Source organism: Canis lupus, chromosome 14 (assembly GCF_011100685.1).
Source record: "Canis lupus familiaris isolate Mischka breed German Shepherd chromosome 14, alternate assembly UU_Cfam_GSD_1.0, whole genome shotgun sequence".
Lineage (NCBI taxonomy): Eukaryota > Metazoa > Chordata > Mammalia > Carnivora > Canidae > Canis > Canis lupus.
Window position 1 is genome coordinate 27,402,354 of NC_049235.1, and position 23,254 is coordinate 27,425,607.

At 36.9% G+C, this 23,254-nt stretch overlaps 2 protein-coding genes across 2 annotated transcripts in view; one reads left to right on the forward strand and one right to left on the reverse strand.

Annotated features, from left to right (window-relative positions):
- The window catches only part of SCIN (scinderin), a 77,671-nt gene that overhangs the window by 17,201 nt on the left and 37,216 nt on the right, over nucleotides 1-23,254 (forward strand). The window contains exon 4 of the mRNA XM_038556959.1: nucleotides 9,645-9,794. Within this exon, the coding sequence (XP_038412887.1) occupies nucleotides 9,645-9,794 (150 nt within the window). The remainder of the gene's footprint in view (nucleotides 1-9,644; nucleotides 9,795-23,254) is intronic.
- CRSP-4 (calcitonin receptor-stimulating peptide 4) lies at nucleotides 11,284-11,724 on the reverse strand. Its single transcript, NM_001134977.1, is given in 1 exon segment — nucleotides 11,284-11,724. A coding segment is annotated over 1 exon segment (384 nt). The 5' UTR covers nucleotides 11,697-11,724; the 3' UTR covers nucleotides 11,284-11,312.

Here is a 23,254-nt window from a genome sequence, read left to right on the forward strand (position 1 = left end):
CCCACGTTGCACCCCTGTAGAATTAGGTAAGCCATTATCTCATATTTCCTATCACCTTGCAGACTTGCCTGAGCATTTGCCACATTGCCTGTCCATTCATTTATTAGCCTTACTCACTCACTTTGTCCTTAGTAGAAGGTTCGGAACTTATACTCACTCAACAGATGTTTCAGCAAATGTATATCTGTCCAACACAAAGCATACAGTCTCATGCAGTCATGTGGATAGAGATACAATTTTCTTTTTTCACCTATAGCTAAACCTGAGTTCATAGTGGAGCTTCTATTTCCACAGAAGGGTTAAAAATAAAATAATCTTGCCCTAGTAAGGTGAACCTTGTTTATCATTAATACAATCCAAACTTATCCCACCTGTCCCCTTTTTCATCTCTCAGGTACAGGGGATATGTGTGTGATATTATGGCTGGAGGATGGAGGACTGGGTTGAGAATAGAAGTGAGTCTGTTTGCAGTCTTTAGCCCTCACTGCTCTCTAATATTCAATGAAGCTCGGCCATTTCATTCATTCTTGAGCTTTGGGCTTTGGCCTCGGTCCCAAGACTTGTGATAGAAAATATCATTGGCCTTACTTTGGTTTTCTGATATGTCCACTTATCCATTGCAAGACCCTTTCTTTTTTTTTATTTTTAAAAAAACTTTTTTATTCATGAGAGACACACATGAGAGAGAGAGGCAGAGACATAGGCAGAAGAAGAAGCAGGTGCCTCGCAGGAAGCCCGATGCGGAACTCCATCCCAGGACTCTGGGATCACACCTTGAGCCAAAGGCAGACACTCAGCCGCTGAGCCACCCAGGCATCCCAAGACCCTTTCTGGTTGTATTAGCCACTACGATAGCCCCTTGGGAATTCTGACTTATTTTTCCCATACCCATGCAATTGTGAAGACACTGTACCCATATTGTACCAGTGCCCATTGGTCTGATGCTTAGACACTGCCCACAGTTTTTCTATTCTAATGCTCAGGGTCACAGATGAATATATTATAAACATGTTGGAGGGAAATGTACTGAGCTCTTCTCAAAGATTGATTAATTATATCTGATCAAGCTTCCCATTCTCTTGTAATCCCAATAATTTTCTCTTCTTGGAATTGAAAAACCAGTCTTCTGACATTTCAGTGTGGTTCCTGCAATACACTGTAGCCCCTAAGATCAAGACTCTGGTTCTTGATGTACAAGACCAATTTTCTGTAAATTGCTGCATCCTTACTCCTTCCCTCAGAAAGCTTTAACAAAATCCAGGTTATTTTAAATTAAACCTATATTGAGGTGCCTGGGTGGCTCAGTAGGTTGAATGTCTTTCAGCTCAGGTTGTGATCAACGGTCCTGGGATCAAGCCCTGATTTGGGCTCCCTGCTTGGTGAGTAGTCTGCTTCTCCTTCTCCTTTTGCCTGCTTGTGCATTCTCTCTCTCTCTCTCTCAAATAAATAATCTTTTTAAAAAATTTAAAAAATAAATTCAACCTATGTTGACTTTTGGACTTTCATTTCTGCTATGACTTAAAAATACTTATTTTAGAACAAAAAAGTGAGCAAAAGTCGTCTTTGTTCTGAATAAATTTGTCTCTATGCATTCCACTAGATTTGTAAGGGGAAAGAAAGCCTTGAGACAAAAAGGAAAGATAATGAAAAAAGATAATAATGGTAAATCTCTAAAATTACCCTGCAACAAAAGTAGGGATGAATGGTATTTATTATGCACTTAGTGTGTGCTGAGTGGTGGAATATGAAGATGGAAGCCAGATAGTTTTTGACCTCTAGGTCCTATCAAATGACGAGAGGCACAGACACACACATGCACAGCCCGGAGTATGACAAGGTAGAAGGTAGGAAATGCTGGAATGAAGACACAGACACGTTACAGTTGGAAAATAAATGAGAGCACTAGGAAAGACACCTCCCAAGGTCTTAGGATTTATGTTTTCATTCTCATAGTTTCACATTAGAATCATTAGGAAAAGTTTTTAAAATAACCGAGGCCCATGTGATAAGAACCCTAAAGATCCTGATTTTAAAGTTTTGAGATGGGACTTTGGTGTGAGTACTTTTTAGGCCCTACCCCAGGTCATTTTATCTAAAGGTACTGGAAAATTTAGGGATCTGAAAAAATTTAGGGACCTACACATCTGAAAAACCAGTAGATCAGTTAAAAATAGTTAAGTCACCAACTCATGTGGCTGCCAGAAATTATTTGTGATGAAATACGACTAAAACTTCTTTGATTTTCCAAATACTCTGAAGAATATAAAGAACATGATTTCACTAACTCTCATTATCCCTATGAACTCATTATCCCTATGAAAAGAATGCTCCAGGGGCACTCGGGTGGCTCAGTGGTTGAGCATCTGCCTTTGGCTCAGGTCGTGATCCCAGGGTCCTAGGATCGAGTCCCACATTGGGCTCCCCATGGGAAGCCTGCTTCTCCCTCTGCCAGGTCTCTGCCTCTGCCTCACTCTCTTCAAAAAAAAAAAAAAGAATGCTCCAAAAACTGTCACCTGGTCCCAGTAAGTGACATCACTACCAGCAGCCAAGCTAGAAGGGTCCAAGTCATGTCCCTCTCTCCTTGTCTTCCAGTACACATTCCAACGGCATTGTTGACAATTCTGGAGGCCTTAACTTTCTAGTGATCCTTTGATTCTTGTCTTCTTCATTGCCACTGCTCTGCCCTGGTTCACATGCAATCCCTTCCTCTCCAGTCACCAAGCCTTTAGTGGCCATGCATACCCACTCCATTCATCTCCCATTCTATAATCAGAGGTGTTTATAAAAATACATATATGCATCACTGAATGATACTGAGTTGGTTCGGCTTTGCACAACAACAAAATGAGTTGTAAATAAACTCTTGTTCATCCAAAAACTAAAAAAAAACCCACCCTGGTTTAAAGTTTAAAAATAGAACAAGGTAAATTCCTGGAGGTATCTCACAAGTCATGATGGTGTTTAAGTCGTGCTTAGAGAGTCTCCAGCAGAGAGGGATATCTGGATGAGCTTTTATATTTTGTTAACTAGAGCTAAGGGAGAAATAAACACAGTAAAAGTAAAGCCAGTAGAGGCAAGGGAGAGGAAGAGGTCTGGCCACCCTTCTCCTTTTATAAAATTGTAAATGTATTTAGAATAAATAACTTAGAAAAGAACAAAAGGGTAACAGGTCTATGCTGAATTCTTTGCACATGTTATGAGTCAACATCACATGGGCTGTTCTGGGTCCTCCCTTAAACTTAGCTTCTGAAATCTTGCTTCCCTCCAAGGGCGTCCTTGAGCATTGTTTTATTTCTGCTCAATTTCCTGCTCCCAAATGAGGTTTGGCTGTACTTTGATGTTTTACTTGTTAACTCTGACCACATAGTTTAAAGGAAATTTTAGAGACTTCTAGTCTATCCCCAGTATGGTTGTTTCCATAAATATCATTCACTGGCTTTTATTTCTGATTATTGGTGGTCCAAGCAAAATCCATAACAGATTTGTCTTTATTCCCTTATTTACTTTTCCAGTTATCCATAATGATTTTGTTTTCCTTTAATAGTCTGTATATTATACAATCACAATGATATAAATACAGTATACAATATATAAATAATTTATACAATTATACAATAGTTATAATTTCACAATCTTCAACTATAGGGTGTTCATGGGCAACATGTACATCAATAAACTTTGGCCAAAGTTTAAGTGAATTTCATTCTGAATTGAGTGTATACTTCATATTGACTGGGGTTTTGTCCCTCTCCCCAAATAAGTATAACATTTATTTATTTTATTTTAAAGATTTTATTTATTTATTCATGAAAAACAGAGAGAGAGGCAGAGACATAGGCAGAGGGAGAAGCAGGCTCCCTGCAGGGAACCCAATGCGGGGGGGTGGGGGGGGTGGGGGGGTGGGGGGTGGGAGGGGGGCTCATCCCTAGAGCCTAGGATCAGGACCTGAGCCAAGGGCAGACACTCAATTACTAAGCCACCCAGGCGCCCCTAAGCATTATTAATATTTAGTGTTGAATTGTTAAATTTTTTAGCATCTTAGAGGGTAAATAGCTTTCTCTGAAACCATGTTTGCTTTATAATTTTCAGGGTCTCATCTGCTTAAATCAGATTTACAAAATAATTTTTACCCAAATCCCCATTAAAGTATTATAAATGAAACATATATGATAAGTTTTTGTTGTAATAATATGTATCAACCTGTTACATCAATTCAGGCATTTTTTAGCTCTCTGTAGCATTCTTATTTTGTTTTGTTTTGTTTTAATTCGCTTTATCCAAAAAACAGGGTAAGTTGAATTATAGGAGCATTTTTCAAGCACAGGGCCAATTGAATACAGAGTTTCCTTGTATTCAAGGAAATACAGAGTGGTGAAGTGGTCTTAACCAACTACCTCTAAATAGAGTAAGTGTTGGCAGTACAGCTTATTAATAGTACTATACACATTTATTTAGCACAGTAGAGCTTTGTTAAAATGAGATGTCTTAACCACATCATCCACCCATGATAGAATTTAAATTACTCGTTTAATGAATTGCTAAAGTTCTACTTAAAATCTAAACAGATTTTCTGTTTAAAATCTAAAGCATGTTTTAATGTGTTGCTGCCATAATTGAATGAATATATTTGCAGAAAAACTGAAGTAGCATCCAAAGAAAAGTGCTTTTAAATTAATATAACTCTTTAAACAATTTTGGCTTTTGGCAATTTATAATTAAAGTCCACATTTTATTGTATTTCTTGTCTGAATTAACCCCTGAAAATTAAGTCTAGGAAATAGGATAATACATCACTTTTATATAAATAGCACAAAATTAAGTGAAAATAATAAAAGAGTAAGTATAACACAAAGCATTCATTTTCATGCCCAATTAAGAAATTTTCTGTAACACTTTTCTTTGGTAATTGGGTCATCTTTGAGTTAAAAAGGAACATTTTGCTTTTAACAGTTTTATTATTTTTATGAGCATTTCCTAGATATGTTTTTGCTTCTTAAAAATTTTTTTATTGAAGTGTAGTTAACATACAATGCTATATTAGTTTCAAATGTACAACATAGTGATTTGACTGCTCTGTACATTACACACTTCACCAGGATAAGTGTAGTTTCCCTCTGTCACCATACAACATTATTACACTGTTAATGAGTTTATTCCCTATGCTGTAACTTTCATTCTTGTGATTTATTTATAACTGGAAGTTTATACCTCTTAATTTTCTGCACCTGTTTTACCCACCCCTCTCCCATCTGGCAACCACTAGTTTGTTCTGTGTTTATGATTCTGTTTGTGGGTTTTATTTTTTTAGATTCCACATTTAAGTGAAATCACATATTTGTCTTTCTCTGTCTGACTTATTTTTCTTACCATACTACCCTTTAGATCCATCCATATTGTCACAAATAGTAAGACCTCATTCTTTTTTATGACTGGATGATAAGTGCATGTGTGTATGTTTTCTTTACCTATTCATTTATCAGTGGACATGTAGCTTGCTTACATAGCTTGGCTATTATAAATAATGCTCCACTGAACATGGAGTGTGTACATAGCTTTTCATGTTAGTGTTTTCTTTTTTCTTTTCTTTTTTTTTTTTCTTTGTTAAACACCCAGCAGTGGAATTGCTGATCACATGGTAGATCTACTTTTAACTTTTTGAGGAACCTCCATACCATTTTCCACAGTGGTTGCACAAAGTTACATTCCCATTAAGTGAGGGTTCCCTTTTCTCCACATCCTCGCCAATCCTTGTTATTTCTTCTCTTTTTGATTCTAACCATTCTAACAGGGATAAGGCAGTATCTCATTGTAGTTTTGATTTGCATTTCCCTAATGAGTAGTGATATTGAGCATGTCTTCCTGTGTCTGTTGGCCATTTATCTGTATATCTTTGTTGGAAACATGTCTAGTCAGGTCCTCTGCCCATTTTAAGATAAGATCGCTTTTTTGGTGTTGAGTTGTATGAGCTTTTTATATGTTTTTGGATATTAACTCCTTATTGGATATATCATTTGCAAATATTTTCTCCTATTCAGTACGTTGCCCTTTCATTTTGTCGATGGTTTCCTTCACTGTGCAGAAGCTTTTTAGTTTGATGTAGTCCCAATTACACGTTTTTGCTTTTCTTTCCCTTGCATGAAGAGACATGTCCAGAAAAATGTTGCTAAGGCTGATGTCCAGGTAGATAAATCTACCTGTGATTTCCTTTAGGGATTTAATGGTTTCAGGTCTTACATTTAGGTCTTTAATCTATTTTGGCTTTGTTTTTGTGTGTGGCATAAGCAAGGAGTCCAGTTTTATTCTTTAGCATGCAGCTGTCCAGTTTTCCCCACACCACACATTGAAGAGACTATCTTTTCTCCAAAGCATATTCTTGCATCTTTTGTTATAGGTTAATGGACTATATAAGCATGGGTTTATTTCTGGGCTGTCTGTTCTGTTCCATATGTCTTTTTTTTGTACCTGCACCTGATGTTTTGATTACTGTAGCTTTGAAATCATGGCTTGTGAGATCTCCAGCTTTGTTCTTTTTGCTATTTTAAAAGTAGAAACTGAGGTCTGTCAGTAATGGTGAGGAATATTTTCTACAATTGAAGTTACCTGTGATCAGATACTGCACATAAAAACTCCCAACCTAAGGTAATGTCATAGAAAATATTTTAGGATCCATGGAATATTGTAAAATTCTACATTAAATAATAATTGTGTTAGTCAAATATTATCTACAATTCTCTTCTAAACACATTTTACCAAGCTTCCATAATGCTTTATAGAAGCTAATAAAATTTCGTGTGATTTTATATAACCCCTTTGAAGTAGATGAGAGGTCATTTATACAGCTGAGGTGAGGAGAACATAAACACCTGTTAGACAATTATATAAACACACAGCAAGTCAGTAGTGAAAGTTGCTAACAAGTCTGAGAAATCTAGAAATCTAGATCTACCGCCTATATTTCACTGTCATGCAAATATTGGAAGTTTGCCTTCTCAGACCTACTGAGAAGAGAATTTTTAGCAAAATCTCCTGGAATAAGATAGGAAAGATATCTGAGCTAACAACCTAAGCCTAGGTATACTTAGAGTAGCGTGCTTGGCTGTACTGGATAATGAAACGTTACAGATTCTCTGTAAATGCCATCCAGTTGCACTGTGCTCAAGGCCACCAGCAGGGGTTCTCAGCCTGAGTTGAGTGCTAGGATCTTCTGGGGAGCATTCAAAAAACAGGGCTGCCGGGAATACACCTGAGAGTCCCTCAGGGTTCTGCTCGGGTATCTGCATTTTTAAAATCACCTTCCTACTCTACCACCTGATTTTAATGCACAGTTATAGGCCCTGACTGATCACTGGGGACCATTTGTTCTCACTTTTTGTAACTGCTGACCTGGGCATAGTATTCAGATTGATTCAAAATGTGAGTCTCATATTCAGATATCCAGATGTAGAAAAGAAACGAGAGAGAAAACAATGGCAGTGCACCATTCTTTTCAAAATGGAAAAGAAATACACCTTGACCACGTAGACTAGTTCAGATTCTACAGTGAAAGGAATTGCAAGACGCACAGTCTTTTTTATTATATTTCTTATAAAGACTTGAATTTCTAAAATGCCTCTTTTATTCTTGAAGAGGAGTATGGAATAGGTGAGTCAGGAACCTGGAGAGGGTGGGGGAAATCAGAGAGACTACCCTAGGCCTATATGATTCAAAGTTGAACCCCCAGGGCCTAGAAGGGAGCCTGCCTGTTTTAGGCAATCAGTAAAGTATTTGGGAATAAAGAAATGACTCTGGACTAGAAATGTTTTTATCATCAGAGAAAAGAGCTATTCTCTCCAGATGCTTGGGTGCTGTTTGTTTTGCTGTTGTTAATTGACGTGCTCTTTTAAAAATTGCGAACACAAGGTCATACAGCTGGTAAGTTGTAGCCTGGTCTGTGTCCTTCACACTTAACCACTACTCTTAAGCACCTCTCCACGACGGACCACATGAACCGTGTGGTTTTGAAAGCAAGTGTGGTACAAATACATTATTAGCATTAGCTGTCTCTGTGTCAATCTCTCCTTGCTAGCTTCTCTTATTCTTTTCTCTGTCCCCAACATCTAGCTCATTATAGGCACCTAATAAATGTGACATTAAAAAAAAGAGGGGTACCTGGGTGGTTCAGTTGGTTAAGTATCTGCCTTTGGCTCAGGTCATGATCCTGGGATCAAGCCCCAAGTCTCTTCTCCCTCTCCCTCTTCCTGCTGCTCCCCTTGCTTGTGCTCACGCACTCTGCCAAATACATAAATAAAATCTTAAAAAAAGAAAAAAACCCTCAACCTAGATAAAATTTGAAGACTTTCTACGTATACATGCCTCTCTCCATCTGTTAAAACTGTGTTATCTTTAAAAATCTTTATTTGCAAACAGACCTTATGTTTCTGTTTTTACTTAAATGGAACTAGATTATTCTGTGGCTTTATTTTATTCTTGATGGTATACCTTGAATGATTTTCTGTGTCAGTATTTAAACACTTTTCTCAGCTTTTAGGCATCAAAGAACAATCTGCAGTCTCCACATAATGACATGTATATAACCATCGCCCTACTAATGGACATTTGTGGGGTTTTTGTTTTGTTTTCTTTGTTTTTGTATACCATGTTTGAATATTTCTGTAGTATAAATCCCTAGAAATGGAATTTCCTAACCCTAAAATCATATGTAATTTTTTGATATGATACCAAACTTCTTTAGAAAAAGACTGCCAGTTTATACAACCCAAATAGAATGTGATAACACCCATTTCCATGCCCCCACCAAGCCTAGGTACCATTGAATTTTTCTTTTTCATTAAGACCACATTTAATGGAGAAGATATTTTATTATTCTTTTATTTTTCTGTATCCTCTGAACACTGTACCCAAACCAAAAAAATATACATTATTTTAACCTAAATCACAGCTAATATAATCTGTTTATTTTAGAATACATCAAACTGTCATTTTGTTTTTATTTTTATAGATTTCTAAATATAACTTTGATATTAAGTATCTGTTTTTTCCATGTATCATAGTGATATGTAATTATTATCCTATTATAGAATATTTAATGTCTTTCCAATGCCTCATTAATATAATTATATAGCAATAAAAATCTGTATACATATGGCTTTTTCCTAATTTTTCTGAGTGATTTATTAAAATGAACTCCAGATAGTGATATTACTGGGTCAAAGGTTTTAATTCTTTTTATGGCTATTGATAAGACTCATTAAATTGCTTTACAAAAAGTGTTAGATCAGTTTTTATAATCATCAAGAGTATATTATAGAGTAGATTTTTGACTACCTTTCTGAAATATGGTAAAATTATTGTTTTAAATTTAAGTAATACGTACTAGTTTATTTTCATAAATTGTAATGAGTGGATTATACACAAAGAATGGTGAGATAAATTATGTTTAAAAAATGGTTACTTTATCATGCTAACTGAAAGCAACAGGATAGAGAATGAGAGAGAAATACATAAAATTATATATGCCTCCATAATAGATAGCTTTTATTTTTTATATCTTTTTGTTTTTTCCTAATTAATCACCTTGGGTATTACAACAGGGCTAAATGTCTTCCACCTATTTCTGAGTTAAAAGATTTGTCTCTTTCTTTTAGGAAATTTACCAATGGTGTGGTTCCTCGTGCAACAAATACGAGCGTCTGAAGGCAAGCCAGGTTGCCATTGGCATTCGGGACAATGAAAGAAAAGGAAGATCTCAACTCATTGTGGTGGAAGAAGGAAGTGAACCATCAGAGCTCAGAAGGGTATTGTGACTTGTGTTGTTTTTTGAAGGTTTACCACTCTAAGTAGGGTGTGTGTGTGTGTGTGTGTGTGTGTGTGTGTGTGTTTTAGTTTTAACAAATTCTCTAATACTGGGGCTCGGCTAAGATTAAGTAAGGGGAAACATCAAGGTTATCTAAGTCATGATACAGAGAAAATAGAAAGTCGTGACTGTTTTCTTTCACCAATGGTATGACCACTGGAGGAAGCTCTGACTCCCATCATCTGTCGTATAGGTGGACAGATGGGTAACACTTTTGGCATTGACCATAAGAGCATATTTTGGAAAGAAAATAGTTTATTCGTGTGAGCCTCTGAATATACATTTTTTTAATACAGTGATAGTCTTCAATTTCAGCATTCATTATTTTATGAAAAGAATGAAATAAAATCTTATTCCAAGAGAATAAATATACCAATATTTTAAATATTTCAGTAATTTTAAACTAAGAATTATTGGCAAGGTGCATATGGTTTTAGTATAGTTATTAAATTAATTTGAAAATTATCTCCACAGCTCTTTATACCTTTGCTATTTATTTAGCAATCACGTCAGTCTTGGATATTTGGTTGTAACCAATTTTTCCCCTTTAAGAAAACTGAAGTGAGTGCCTAAGTGTATATATTTTATATTTTAAGATTTTGATTTTGATTCAAGGATATAATCATATTCAAGTTATCTTGATACTTGTTGGTACATTGATTCCCATTTGTCCATTCAACAGTATTTATTGGACACCTGTGGTATATCAGGCACTAACTGTTCCCACCTGACTTCACAGAACCCTGTCAAGATTTACTTTACAATAATATCATTTTTTTTTTTATACAAGTGTATGGTGGCCTTGGGAGTCACCCATGATTGTGATAGCTTGGCAAGGCTGAAAGGAAGGCTGTTAGATGCCAAAGCCGTTAGTAAATGAGGGGACCATTTGGGAAGTCAATAGATGAAGGTATCATGAAGGGATAAGGGGAAGGCATGAATCTTGAAGTGTTTTCATCTGAGGACATTTAAGTAATAATCTCAAAAGTAGCAAAAAGAATTCTGCCCTTTGCCCCCCTTCTCCTTGTAGTTATTTGGGGGTATAAGAGAAAGAACCTTGGGAAAGACCTTAGAAGAAAAGGCTTCCTTTCAGGCTTTATCTGTGAGAAGGGGTTAAGGTTTTATGCAAGAACTTCAATAAATATTAGGTTCAGAGGCTGCACCAAGTCCTTGCTGGACACTGAGGATGGAGTCATGAACGGAATGAAGTCCTCATCCTTACGTAGCTCACAGTATGGTGTCTTGCAACACAAAATGTTGATATTTTTTTTTTTTGCAATGATTTTATTCTCTTTATTTAGTTTTACTTTATTTCAAACAAGACACAATGTTTTAATAGTAAGCATGCATATGTGTGTGTCTTCCATGCTCTGCATTCTATAAGTTGTTTTTATTATAAGTTAAGAGAAGTAGAGTTCGCTTCATGGTGACCTTCTTCCTGGGGTCATGTCACTGCTGCTCAGGCTGCAAGCTCCTTGTGCTGGTGCCCAAAGGCTTCAGGGTCCACATCAGTGGGCATGAAGGTGTTTTTCACCATGCGCTCAGCTCTGGCCAGCCAGCCTTCCAGACGGTTGGTCACACAGGGGCCATCCTTGCAGGAGCTCTTCTGGGCAGTGAGGCTGGAGCCCTCAGTCTCCTGCTCCTGCTGCAGCTCACGAGCCTTCATCTGCACATAGTCCTTCACCACTGCAGTCAGTAGGACCCATATTTCGTCCTCAGTGAGTGTAGCAGATTCCAGTGGGTTCTCCAAGGCAGACCTGAATGGTGCAGCCTGTAGGATGCCTGCTTGATACATGACCAGGAGACCAATAGCCAGAAACGGGGACAACTTCCAGAATCCCATGACGCCTCTGCCTGCAGGCAGCCGGTGGCTCGGAGCACAGGCGGTGGCAGCTGTGGCAGTGTTGGCGTCCGATGTCAGGCGATGGCACCGTGGATGTGGCAGGGACCCTTGAGCTGAGCAGTGGCTCTGCTGCCTCCCAGCACCAGCAGCTGCTCTTATTCCCGCCGATCTGGGTCTGGGCAGGGGTCCAGGAGCTCTACCCTGTGCCACATCGCTTCTAGGCATGTGGACTATGCTTAGGAACCACTGCTCTCAGATGTCTTTATTCAGCATTCTTCCTTTTTAACTCTTGGGAGGGAATAAAAACTCCGGGTCTGGAGAACTCAGAGGAGAATCACAGAGGGAAACTCAGCAAGAACCAGTGCCTGGAAGTAGAGATGGACTAGGATAATCAGAATTGTGACAAGTGGCTGGACAATTGTAAGAGCTAAAAATTCCAGAAGGACCTGGCCCTGGTTGGGTGGAATTGTGTTCCACAATTTTGTGAGATTTACATCGAAGACTCCACCAGGTTCTCACAGTAAGTCTACATAATCCAGTGATCAAAAATTATATGAGATCATTTTATTGTCATGTCTTTAAACTTTAGTATTTTAATAACCACCGAACACGACTTTCATGTTAGTGATGTTTTAAATGACTTTTATTCATTGGGAAGATATTCATGGTCAAATGCTAAGAGAAAAGGCAGGATATAAAATTTTATAAATAATATGTGTGTGTGTAGGTTTGTAGGTCAGTATATAGCTATATATTCTTAATATGTAAGTTTATATGTAGGTAGGCATATAGATATATTCATATATATATCTGGGAAGAAATATGCTGAAATATTGCCAAAATTACCAGTATTGTCTTTGACTCCTAGCATATGACTCCTTGTAATTTTTTAATTTGTCCTTGTATTTTCAAAATTTATTATAATAGATGTGTATTTTATTTCATTTTATTTTTATTTTTTTGTGTGTTTTCCTTTTGTAATCAGGTAAAAAAAGGTCAACTAAAAAAAAACAAAGCAAAATTAGGGATTAACTGGGTTTCAATAGTCATAATAACATCACTAATAAGTTACACTTTGAGAACTTCAAAACAATTTCTTGAACTTTTAATATTCTTTCAAGGCCTCTGTTCTAGAGAGTTAATCACCACTTAAGTCTTCCAAATTTCATATTTGGAAGCAAAAATCTATAAATAAGATGCATTTCTAGTTGATAGTAATGTCTCCTTTCAATAACCATGCTTTGGTAAGAGTGGACTGAGGACTGAGATTCGTCCTGGTGGAGTAGTGAAGGGGCCCTAACTCTCAGACTAGCTTTTCCTCTGTCCTCTTGGGTCCCAAGTAAGTCCCTTAACCTCTGTTGTTTCTTGTTCCTCATTTGTAAAGGGCAGGGTTAGACACAGCGGCTTCTGTGGTCCCTTTGGGTTCCAATGATCTATGATCCTGCCTTGTCTTTTTGGCAGTTTCTGTGTTTAATTACCAAGTCGTTTGTACTCTGTTCCAGAAAGTGAAGGAAGCCACAGGCTTGGCACCTACTGCGTGTATACATTTGCTTGCTTATTGGATTTCATTCAGAGTTTTGAGAGAAAAAAAGTTTAAGCAGTCAATATATTACACTGTTAAATTTAAAAGGGAATGCAGGGTAGCCCGGGTGGCTCAGCAGTTTAGCACCGCCTTAAGCCCAGGGCCTGATCCTGGAGATCCGGAATCGAGTCACACGTCGGGCTCCCTGAATGGAGCCTGCTCCTCCCTCTGCCTGTGTGTCTGCCTCTCTCTCTCTCTCTCTCTCTCTCTCTGTGTGTGTGTCTCTCATGAATAAATAAATGAAATCTTTTAAAAAAAAAAAAAGGAAATACAAACCTAAAGAAGAAAATTGTAAAAATATAACTTTGATCTTAAAATATTAGTGATAGAGATAAGGGGCGTCATCCTTAATGTAAAATGTGATGTTTTTGTGTTAGGGGATTTTCATTTTTTTGTGTTTTTTTAAAAGATTTTATTTATTATTGAGAGACAGAGAGAGAGAGAGAGAGGCAGAGACACAGGCAGAGAGAGAAGAGGGCTCCATGCAGGGAGTGCGATGTGGGACTTGATCCAGGACTCCAGGATCACGCCCTGGGCCAAAGGCAGGTGCTAAACTGTTGAGCCACCCAGGGATCCCTCAAAATATCTTTTAAAACTGTCCTTTTAAGTGATTTGTTTTTAATAAGACTCTTTTAAAGTTATTTATCTTCAAAAGCTTTGAAGTCTCTATATGAAGGTTAGTAATAGCTTAAAATCAAGGACTTGACATAACGAAGCCAGTTACATGATTACATCATTACTCCATATTCGATGTGGAATATTCAGAATGTGTCTTTCTAACACATCAACACATTTCACTATGAATAGTGAAAAATACTTTTTCTGAGAGTTTTTTGGAGAATTCACCTTTATTTCTTGGTATTTCAGCTATCTTTTCATACTATTACGTTCATACTGTAATGTTCATAAAATTTTAATATGGCTTATGTCTAGGATGGTCATAAATTAATCCTTCAAACCAAAACACTTTGGAGAGTAACAGGGGGCACTCACCAGACAGGATTGGGAGAGAGCATGTGTTCACAAGACTCTGTGGGGAAATAGGGTGTGTGTTCAGCCTCTTATCTGTGTCTTTAGCACTCTTAAAAATTCATATTTCTAAATAGGAAAATTATCCTGTACATGGAACTAACTAGAGCCTATAACTAAAATCACATTTTACCCTGTGCATGTTTTTTCTTCACTGTAAATGTATTTACCAGGAAAAGCTGCTCATTAATTATGTAATGCTTTTTTCTTGCTCTTCTTTTCCTATTTAAAATAAATAAACAATGAATGTGAAGTAGAATTAAATATGTCACTAACCCTAAGGTTCTAGACTTTCTTCATTGGTCCTATTTATCCTCTAAACATTAGGAGGCAAGCTAAAAAAAGTGCCCTCAGGAAAAATTGCTAAGGTCAATAATTTAACTGTTTTATAGGCTTTCATTTTTTAAAGAACAGCATCTGGTAGATAACAAAAAGAGAATGCAGAAAAGGCAAGTTTTTGAAATGAGAACAAAAATCAACTAATTTTTCTAATTCAGAAAGACTTTTTTCAATGATTTAATGAACTTCTGAAGTCTATAATAATTATAAATGCTCATGGTGGAATACTGGCAGCAAAAATACTACAGAAGATTTTAAGTAACTGCTCTATTGCTAACTGTTAGCTTTCTTGTTCTTATGAAAATGTGAAGGCTCCTGAAAAGCCATGCACAATCGTTGTTTCAGATTCTGGACAAAAAGAAGATCAGAAGGAAAGCTGGAATACCATATTATGTCCAGCTAATAAGCATTTATTGAACACTGGGTTGGTTCCCAATGAAGCTCAGAAACTGCTTACTTTGTCATCTGATTGAGAAGAGAAGCACACACTAGAGCTAAGACAGAGTCAGAAAGTGGGAGCAGATTGTGAGGGTCCGCAAACACCAGAAAGCATGGTTGGATACCACCATTATTGGAAGCCTTCTCATGATAAAATTCATGTATTTTAGACTGTCTAAAAATAACAAATAGGCTAGATTAACCTCCAAAAGACTCTCCCAACATGGGACTTGTGTTCATCTTATTATAAGTCATAATTGACAGCTTGAAAATAAAATAATCCTTTTAATCATTCTCTTGGCAAGTTGATTGGATATGCACGATGTTCCCAGCAGAGCATCTTGTGAGTATAATCTAGAGTTGAATAGTGCAGATATTTCTGAAATTACTCTTTAGAGATGTTCATTTAGGCAAACAGTGAAACTTTAGTCCTATTTTTTCAAAGTATTTTGCCAAATAAAATTTATGTTATCACTTCCACTCTAAGTTCCTTGAGGGAAGGTATTACACTGCCTTTATATCTGTGTCACCATTACAACTCGAACTCCTTGCACATTCATATTTGGATAAGTAATACAATTTGCTGTGAGCTACATGGTACCAGAAACCCATTACATTTGTTTTTCTGTTTTCTGGAGGATAGCAGTACCTCTTAAAAAACTTTCCTATGTTTTGATAATAGTGTTGGTGAAGATTTGAAAAAGCCACACTATTGATGGTTTTAAAGTCCACTGCATTTATGTAAGAGCAGTTGATATTTAGATAAGGGACAGCTCATATATTCTACTAATCTTCTATCTGCAGACAGATAGTTACAACTAACCTTTTGGAAAGCAGCAACTGAATCTTGGGATTGTTTATATTTACCTTCCCATGTATTAGGCAGCACGTACTTTCACGTACGTGAAAGCATGTAGCATGGTAAGAAATAAGTAACTGGTCTAAAACTTTTCATTCTGTGGTAAAAATACAGTTCTCTGGAGCTGAAGCTAGATACCCTTATCTGTAGAATCCTTCCTCCCAGGTCGGGTCACCTCCCCACTTAGTGTCCAGCAACCACAAAAACCCACATCTCTCACTGACTAGCACACAACAGGGCTGTTCACTGGCCTTGACCACTTTGCTTGGCTGTGGCCCGCATCCCGGTGCTGCTGCTTCTCATGACTAGATTAAAAATGAATATGGCCCATGAACTCCAAGGAACTACCCAAATATAGAGCTTTATTTTTGAAATCACTCCATGTATTTGTTTTATTCTTCCCCCAAACTTAACATCAAAAGACTGTGCATATTACTAATGCCTCTGAACTTCTTATGTATAAATTTATGGAAAAGTAAAACCAGGAGTGATTTTGAACATTTAATAATAAGCTTTGAAATATTCATACATTTCAGCATGTAAAGTATGATTAAGAAAGAAAAAAAATTGGAATTTGGAAATTTAGAATTCTGTCAACATTCCTTAAAATTTCTTTGTGGAAATGTTTGTTTCCTAGAATAATCTTGGGTTTATTGGACTTACATGAGATCACATTTTAAACTTTTAACTAAAATATTATTGTATGTTTAAATCAAGCATGATCATTTTGACATGATGTTATAGATAGTGGGAGGAACTGTTTTCTGGGGATAATCTTTGATTAGATACATCAATCCCTATTTATCTTTGTAGACTAGTATCAAATGAACTGTAGAAGTTCCAAGTATAGAAATAGGGCGCTGTTTTGAAAATCCGCCTCATGACCATTTTAGAACAATGAATATATAATATTTTTTAAAGGATCTAAAGATCTATAGAAAAGTAATACAAAAATAAAAATCACATTGCTTTTTAAAAGCATCTGGGAACAAACGTGGGTATTTGGAGCTCCTTAAATGTAAGACCTAAGGTTGTTTTGTGGGTTTGTAATAGCCACACACATACAAATCACTCAGTAAGCTATTATCTCTTGCCTTCTTACAGATTTCATTGTTAGTCACAGCTCTGTAAGGGCAGAAATTTGAGTAGCTCGAGATATTAATTTGGTAAATAGACACAGTAAACACTTTGACAGTGAGACAAAGATTTTATCAGAGAAACACTTATCCTTGTGTGCTGTTCAAATAGCTTTAGCTTCCTTGTTTATGCCTCCTTTATTTTCCAGGGCCTTTTTGTAAATTTTTGGGAAATTAAATAATATCTTAAAGATTTTGTAATTTCCCATTCTAGCGGCATGGTGTCTGGCATGTAGGTGCTCATCAGTATTCATTGACCGAAATAACATTATTATGAGAGCCATGTAGAAAGAGAAGGTCCATTTATGGGCTTAACCATTTCAAGGTTTTTCAGTTAAAAGGATTCAACATGTTTGCCACTCTCTCCAGTTTAGTCTTGCCTAGAAAATATCAGAGGGCCAGAAAATACTTTTCTCCTATTCTTTTCTCTACTGCATTGGAATTAAATAATTTTCTCCATTTTGCATTACAGCCATAATATTTAGTACATGGTCAAAATCTGAAGAATTATACTGACAAGTAGCCATGCTGCAGGGTTATAATGCTTTCAAGAACACTGTGCTTGCTATGGCTCTGTTTCTTTTTTTTTTCTTGTCAGAGTTAATTTTATATGCCATTTATTGATAGTTCACTGTATGCCAGGCACTGTTCAAGGCACCATTCATTGTTGTCATTTATTTTAATGAATCTTTTATTTGGATTTCTAGTATTCAATTCAGATACTCATTTTGTTTCTCACCAATTGATTTAGTGGTTGAAGTTGAAATATTCATTTTTGGGTTTTTTAAAAAAGATTTATTTATTTTAAAGAGAGTGCATGAGTGGGAGGAAGGGCAGAGGGAGAGAAAGTCTCAAACAGACTCCCCACTGAGCACAGAGCTCAATGTGGGGTTCCATTCCAGGACCCTGAGATCACGACCTGAGTTGAAACCAAGTCAGACACTTACACAATAGCCACCCAGGAGCCCCAGGACCTTCTGAACAAAGATAAGATACAGTAATAGTATAGTTTACCATATGCTGCAATATAATATTTCAAATAATCTTCCACTTTGTCACACCAAAGTTCAACATGAAGACTTGTGAACTTACTGATCAGGTGTCACTTTTATTTACCAAACCCAAATTAATACCTCTTGGCAATCATTTCTGAATGAGATAATTTTTCCTTAGTTGGTAGCTGAGGTGAGGGAATAGTGTGATAGGACCTGTAAATAAGATAGTACAATTCTAAGACAGATGGACTATATAGAAGGATAGATCTTTGTCTCCACAGGTCTATATTAGAATTAATAAACTAATATAAATATTAAACTAGAATGTCAGATTTAATTTTCCTTCTTTATATTTCTCATGTTTCTTATATTAGTGATACTATATAATAAAAACCTAACAGTAAGAATATGTTTTCTTTAAGCAATTTTAGATAATTTATCTTATCTCAATCTATATATGTATATATATATAACCTGTATAAATATACATATTTATTTATAAAAAGGATTTTAGAGGCACATAAGTGGTTCAGGCAACTGAAAAGCAGCTGCCTTTGGCCCAGGTCATGATCCTGGAGTCCCGGGATTGAGCCCTACTTTGGGCTCCCCACTCAGTGGGGAGTCTGCTTCTCCTTCCCCTTCTGTCCCTCCCCTTGCTCTTACTCTCTCTCTCTCTCTCAAATAAATAATTAAATCTTTTTTAAAAAGAATTTTAAAGTAACTTTGTTAGGAAAACATGATTTGTTCAGGTACATACAGTATGTTTTCAGTAGAAACCAAGAGGCAATCCTTAGTTGTAGGTATAACATTCTACTAGTCAGGAAAAAGATACAAACATACTGTTAAAAAATATTAAAATATATAAGTACGTGCATGCAAACAAATAAGAGCCATGCAGATATACAGGGAAATGAGGTACTATGCCATGCATAATGGAGAAATTAAATTACCAATGCCCAATTTCAATGAATACTGGCAACTAAAAAGCAAACCCAACTGAATGTAGATTTTAATGAAGTCTGACAGAGTGCATGGACAAGACAAATACGTTAATTAAAAACTATCTCAAAGCAAGCAACAAATGCAATACAATTAAATATAAGTTGCTGTGATATTCACTGTCATGGGGTTCTATTGCTATGTGATGACATAATTTCTCTCATCTTTTTGTTCTGGGGTGATAAAGGCAAGTGGCTCACTAGCAGGCTGAGTTTTGTTTGTTCCTTAATCTTTCTAGTTATGCTTTCTTTGTATCATACAAGTAATTATTATCATTAACACAGAAATTCCATAATCTAAGAAACAAATTTGTGACTTTTTTTTTCTGCAGATGAGGTGACAACAGCAAACCATCATAGCAAACATCCAGTGCCTATCATGTGACTAACGTTCTTCTATCATCTTTACAAGAATGAGCTCATTTCATTCTTACAACAGCCCTGTAGATCTGTTCTATCCTGTCTTAGTTTGTGTTCCTCCAAAAGCCAATGCTATACAAGGACTTGGGGGCAGGTGGTTATTTGGAAGATGATCCTGGAAGCAGAAAATAGGAGTAAAGTGAGGCAATACTTTGTAAATACATAGTTTACTGCTCTGGGAAACTGGGGCTAGTCCCAGAGGGACCCTATGAGAAGCTATATGGAACACACTTCAGAATTAGTCCACAGGTGGTTGAGGTTGCTGCAGGATTTACCTAGTAATTCCCATCCTTCATGGGCTGAGGGTCACTCTTTGGGTGTTAACTTCCCAGAATTCCAGCCTTCCTTTGTGTGGAAACATACAGTACAGCTCGGTGGCCAGATAATGCCATCAAACAGAGAGCAGAGGGCTTAGATCTTTAAGAAATTAATTACAGATGACCTCTGAGGTAGACCAAGGTGAAATGGGCAGAGCACCAATGGGATCTCTATATCTTTACTTTATGGATGAAGGAAGTAAATCATAGAGAAGCTGCCAATCCTCTCTGGACAAGACACACTCTCTGAACATCTCTGAATTTGAGAATCCTTCCAGGCTATTTTCATAGGGTTGAAAACAAATGAAGTGTGTCCTGCTACTTCTTTTATTTGTCCATGAGTGTAATAACTGGTGGATCATGTTAAACTTCCTCACTAAATTTGGAAGCAACCTCAGTATCTTTTTCTGCAGACTGCTCCGGCAGCCACTGCCTATACTGGCATTTGTAAATGCAAGGACAGGCGAAACTCCTTTAGCATCCCAGCACTGAACGTCCGCTCACTGAGGACAGGGGCCAGAGCTAACTTACTAATCATTATAGCTCCCAACCCTTTCCAATGGGATATATCATAGATACTCCATACCTAAACCTTACTGATAAATAAACTGTAACTGATATATGCTGACTCACCAAGATAAGATCATATGTACAGGACTAAATTGGGAGATATGATTGAAACAGATGGGAAGACCAGAGAATCTGCTTCATAACCAAAGACTAATGGTATCATATATATTTCAATTGTAGAGAAGAGATGATCTTATTTTCCTTCTCAGCATTATTAATTATTCCTTTGCTGATGCATAGGAGACTATCTTCAGGTTTTGCTTGAACAGGGATATTTAGAACTGTCTTCAACTTGTTTTAAATCTAAAATATAAGACTTTGACAAGAGTGCACTGTCAAGACATATGGAGTTCTTAGTGACATCATTAGATCAAGACATGAACAAGTAATAAGTGAATAAGTAAACATAAGTCCACAGGGAGGTATGTGGCAAGAAATTCAATGGTAAAATTATCATGCAAAGAATCACAGTGGTGAATGGCAACGTCTTGCCAAGGAGAGAAAATGACCCTCTGAGCAAGGCAAGTTTCATTCTATGTATATAAAGGTGGAGAAAGGATGAGACCTAACTTTTGGGGAGTTCTCACGACATGCCAGGTACAGTGACAGTCACTTCACATACATTATTTCACTAAATCATCATGATGATTGTGAATAGCATTAATTATTAGACCATTTTAGGGGTGGAAACAAAGTCACAGAGTCACTCTGGACATAGTAATGTCCAAATGGGTTTCCAGTCTTAACAAACCAAACAAAAAAAGATTTTATGATTCCTAGAAAGGGTAGATGGGCTAAAATCTTTACCTGAAATTTGCTCTGGGGCAGCTTCCTGACTGCAGGCCATGACAGTTTGTCCAGGGAAGAGTTCCCTGAGAAGCTATTTCAACATCAGAAATGCTTAGAAGACCTGTCCTGATGTTGAGATAGATAAGCCAGGTTAACAAAGCTGATGCCACTAAAATTGTGAATATATCACAGAACCAGGCCCAGAGGGGTTTGAAAATACACAGTGCCAGGGCTTCAATCAGGATTTTGGGCTCAGATTCAGACTTTAGTACTTATTATCCTAAGTCCCCAGATGGTTCTAATATGTAGCCAATTAAGACAACTGCTCTAATTTAACAAGTTGGCATTCTGGCTTATGTATTTTAATACGTAAGTTATGTTAGCTTTTTCCATACTATAGTATCTTATAAGTTAGCTTTCCATTGTATAGTAACTTTTAATTTGCTCTCCATATTACCATAACTTAAGAGTTAACTTTCTTGTAAATTGGACCCTCTAAATCTGATCTCCAATACCCTGATGCTACTGTCAAAGAATGAGACCTGCATCATGGTGAGTTGTCCAAGGCCACAGCATTCTCTGAGCCCTCTAGAGGTACACTGTCAAATACAGCATTGGCTGACACAAATGGCTATTTAAATTCTGACTTAAATTAAGTAAAATTAAGTAAAATAAAAAATCCAGTTACCTGGTTATGCTAGCCATATTTCAGGTACTCAGTAGTTGCAGGTAGCTAATGACTACCATATTCTAAAGGAGAGATGTGGAATATTTCAGTTACAGAAAATTCTATTGGACACTCCTGGCCCAGATTATTAAATAACCAAACCTCTCCTGCAGACTCATAAACCACTTTAATCTTTTATCCAAACATGTACTTAATATGCTTTCTTTCAGTCTAAAATAACTTTACCCACTACTTGATGTATTAAATTACCCTTTTTATTTGATTTATCAGTAATGGAGTAGAGGTGTTTCAGAGGCAGGGACGCACACCACTGAGATCAGGAGAGCAAATGTTGGAACTTCATATCCAGATTAGGTGGAGCTAGCTAACTGAGGTCATAGCTTTTCTGAGAATTGCCTGTGATTTTATATCTCTGTATGTCTTCCCTGTTATCAAATATTTATCTGACTTACACCATAAATTACTTGGAAGCAATATAACAAGGCTATATTTTGCCTTTATAGTTTATTTCTGTTCACCATATGTTAACAATCAACTAATTTTTTTTTCCCAGTTAGGGAAGGGAAATAAGACAGGAGAATTTCTGGGTAATTAAAACATTAGCTCTTGGGACCTGAGAGCCTCCTTTGTATTTAAGTGGTAACAGTAAGAAGACTGTGATGTCTCCTATGCTGTGGGGAGTTGGGAGGCCTGGGGTTTGCATCTTCGCTTTACTATTTACTAGACTTGGACTTCAGGCAAAATTCCTAGCTTCTCTCATTCTCATTTTCCTAATCTGTCCAGCTGAAATCACAGTTGAGAAGCACATGAGACTTTTTTATGTTAAATTCTTTGAGGACTTGATACCAATTGGAACATTTTCATCCAGAGTGATCTGGAGTCTTAAGTTAGATATTGTTCTTCCTCCAGGCTATGTATTATCCCTTCTTTTCCTACCATTCACTCTGAATACTTACTTGTTCAAACATCCTGAGTTATCTATAGAAAGTTAAAATAGAGAAAGCGCACTTGAGGGAGCAAGATCAGAAATGTTGGAATTTCATATCCCAAATAGGTGAGGCTGGCTAAAAGATTCAAAATAAATAAAGACAGATGCAAATGTGAAGATTAAGTAAAGATTATGAAGAGAGAGCATTTTTTTTTTTAACTTCCTGGTCCTTTTTTTTTTTTTTTTTTTTTTTTTTAATTTATGATAGTCACAGAGAGAGAGAGGCAGAGACATAGGCAGAGGAAGAAGCAGGCTCCATGCACCGGGAACCTGATGTGGGATTCGATCCCGGGTCTCCAGGATCACGCCCTGGGCCAAAGGCAGGCACCAAACCGCTGCGCCACCCAGGGATCCCCTGGTCCTTCTTTCTTAAATGAACTTACACATAGGCCTATTTATGTCTTAAAAGA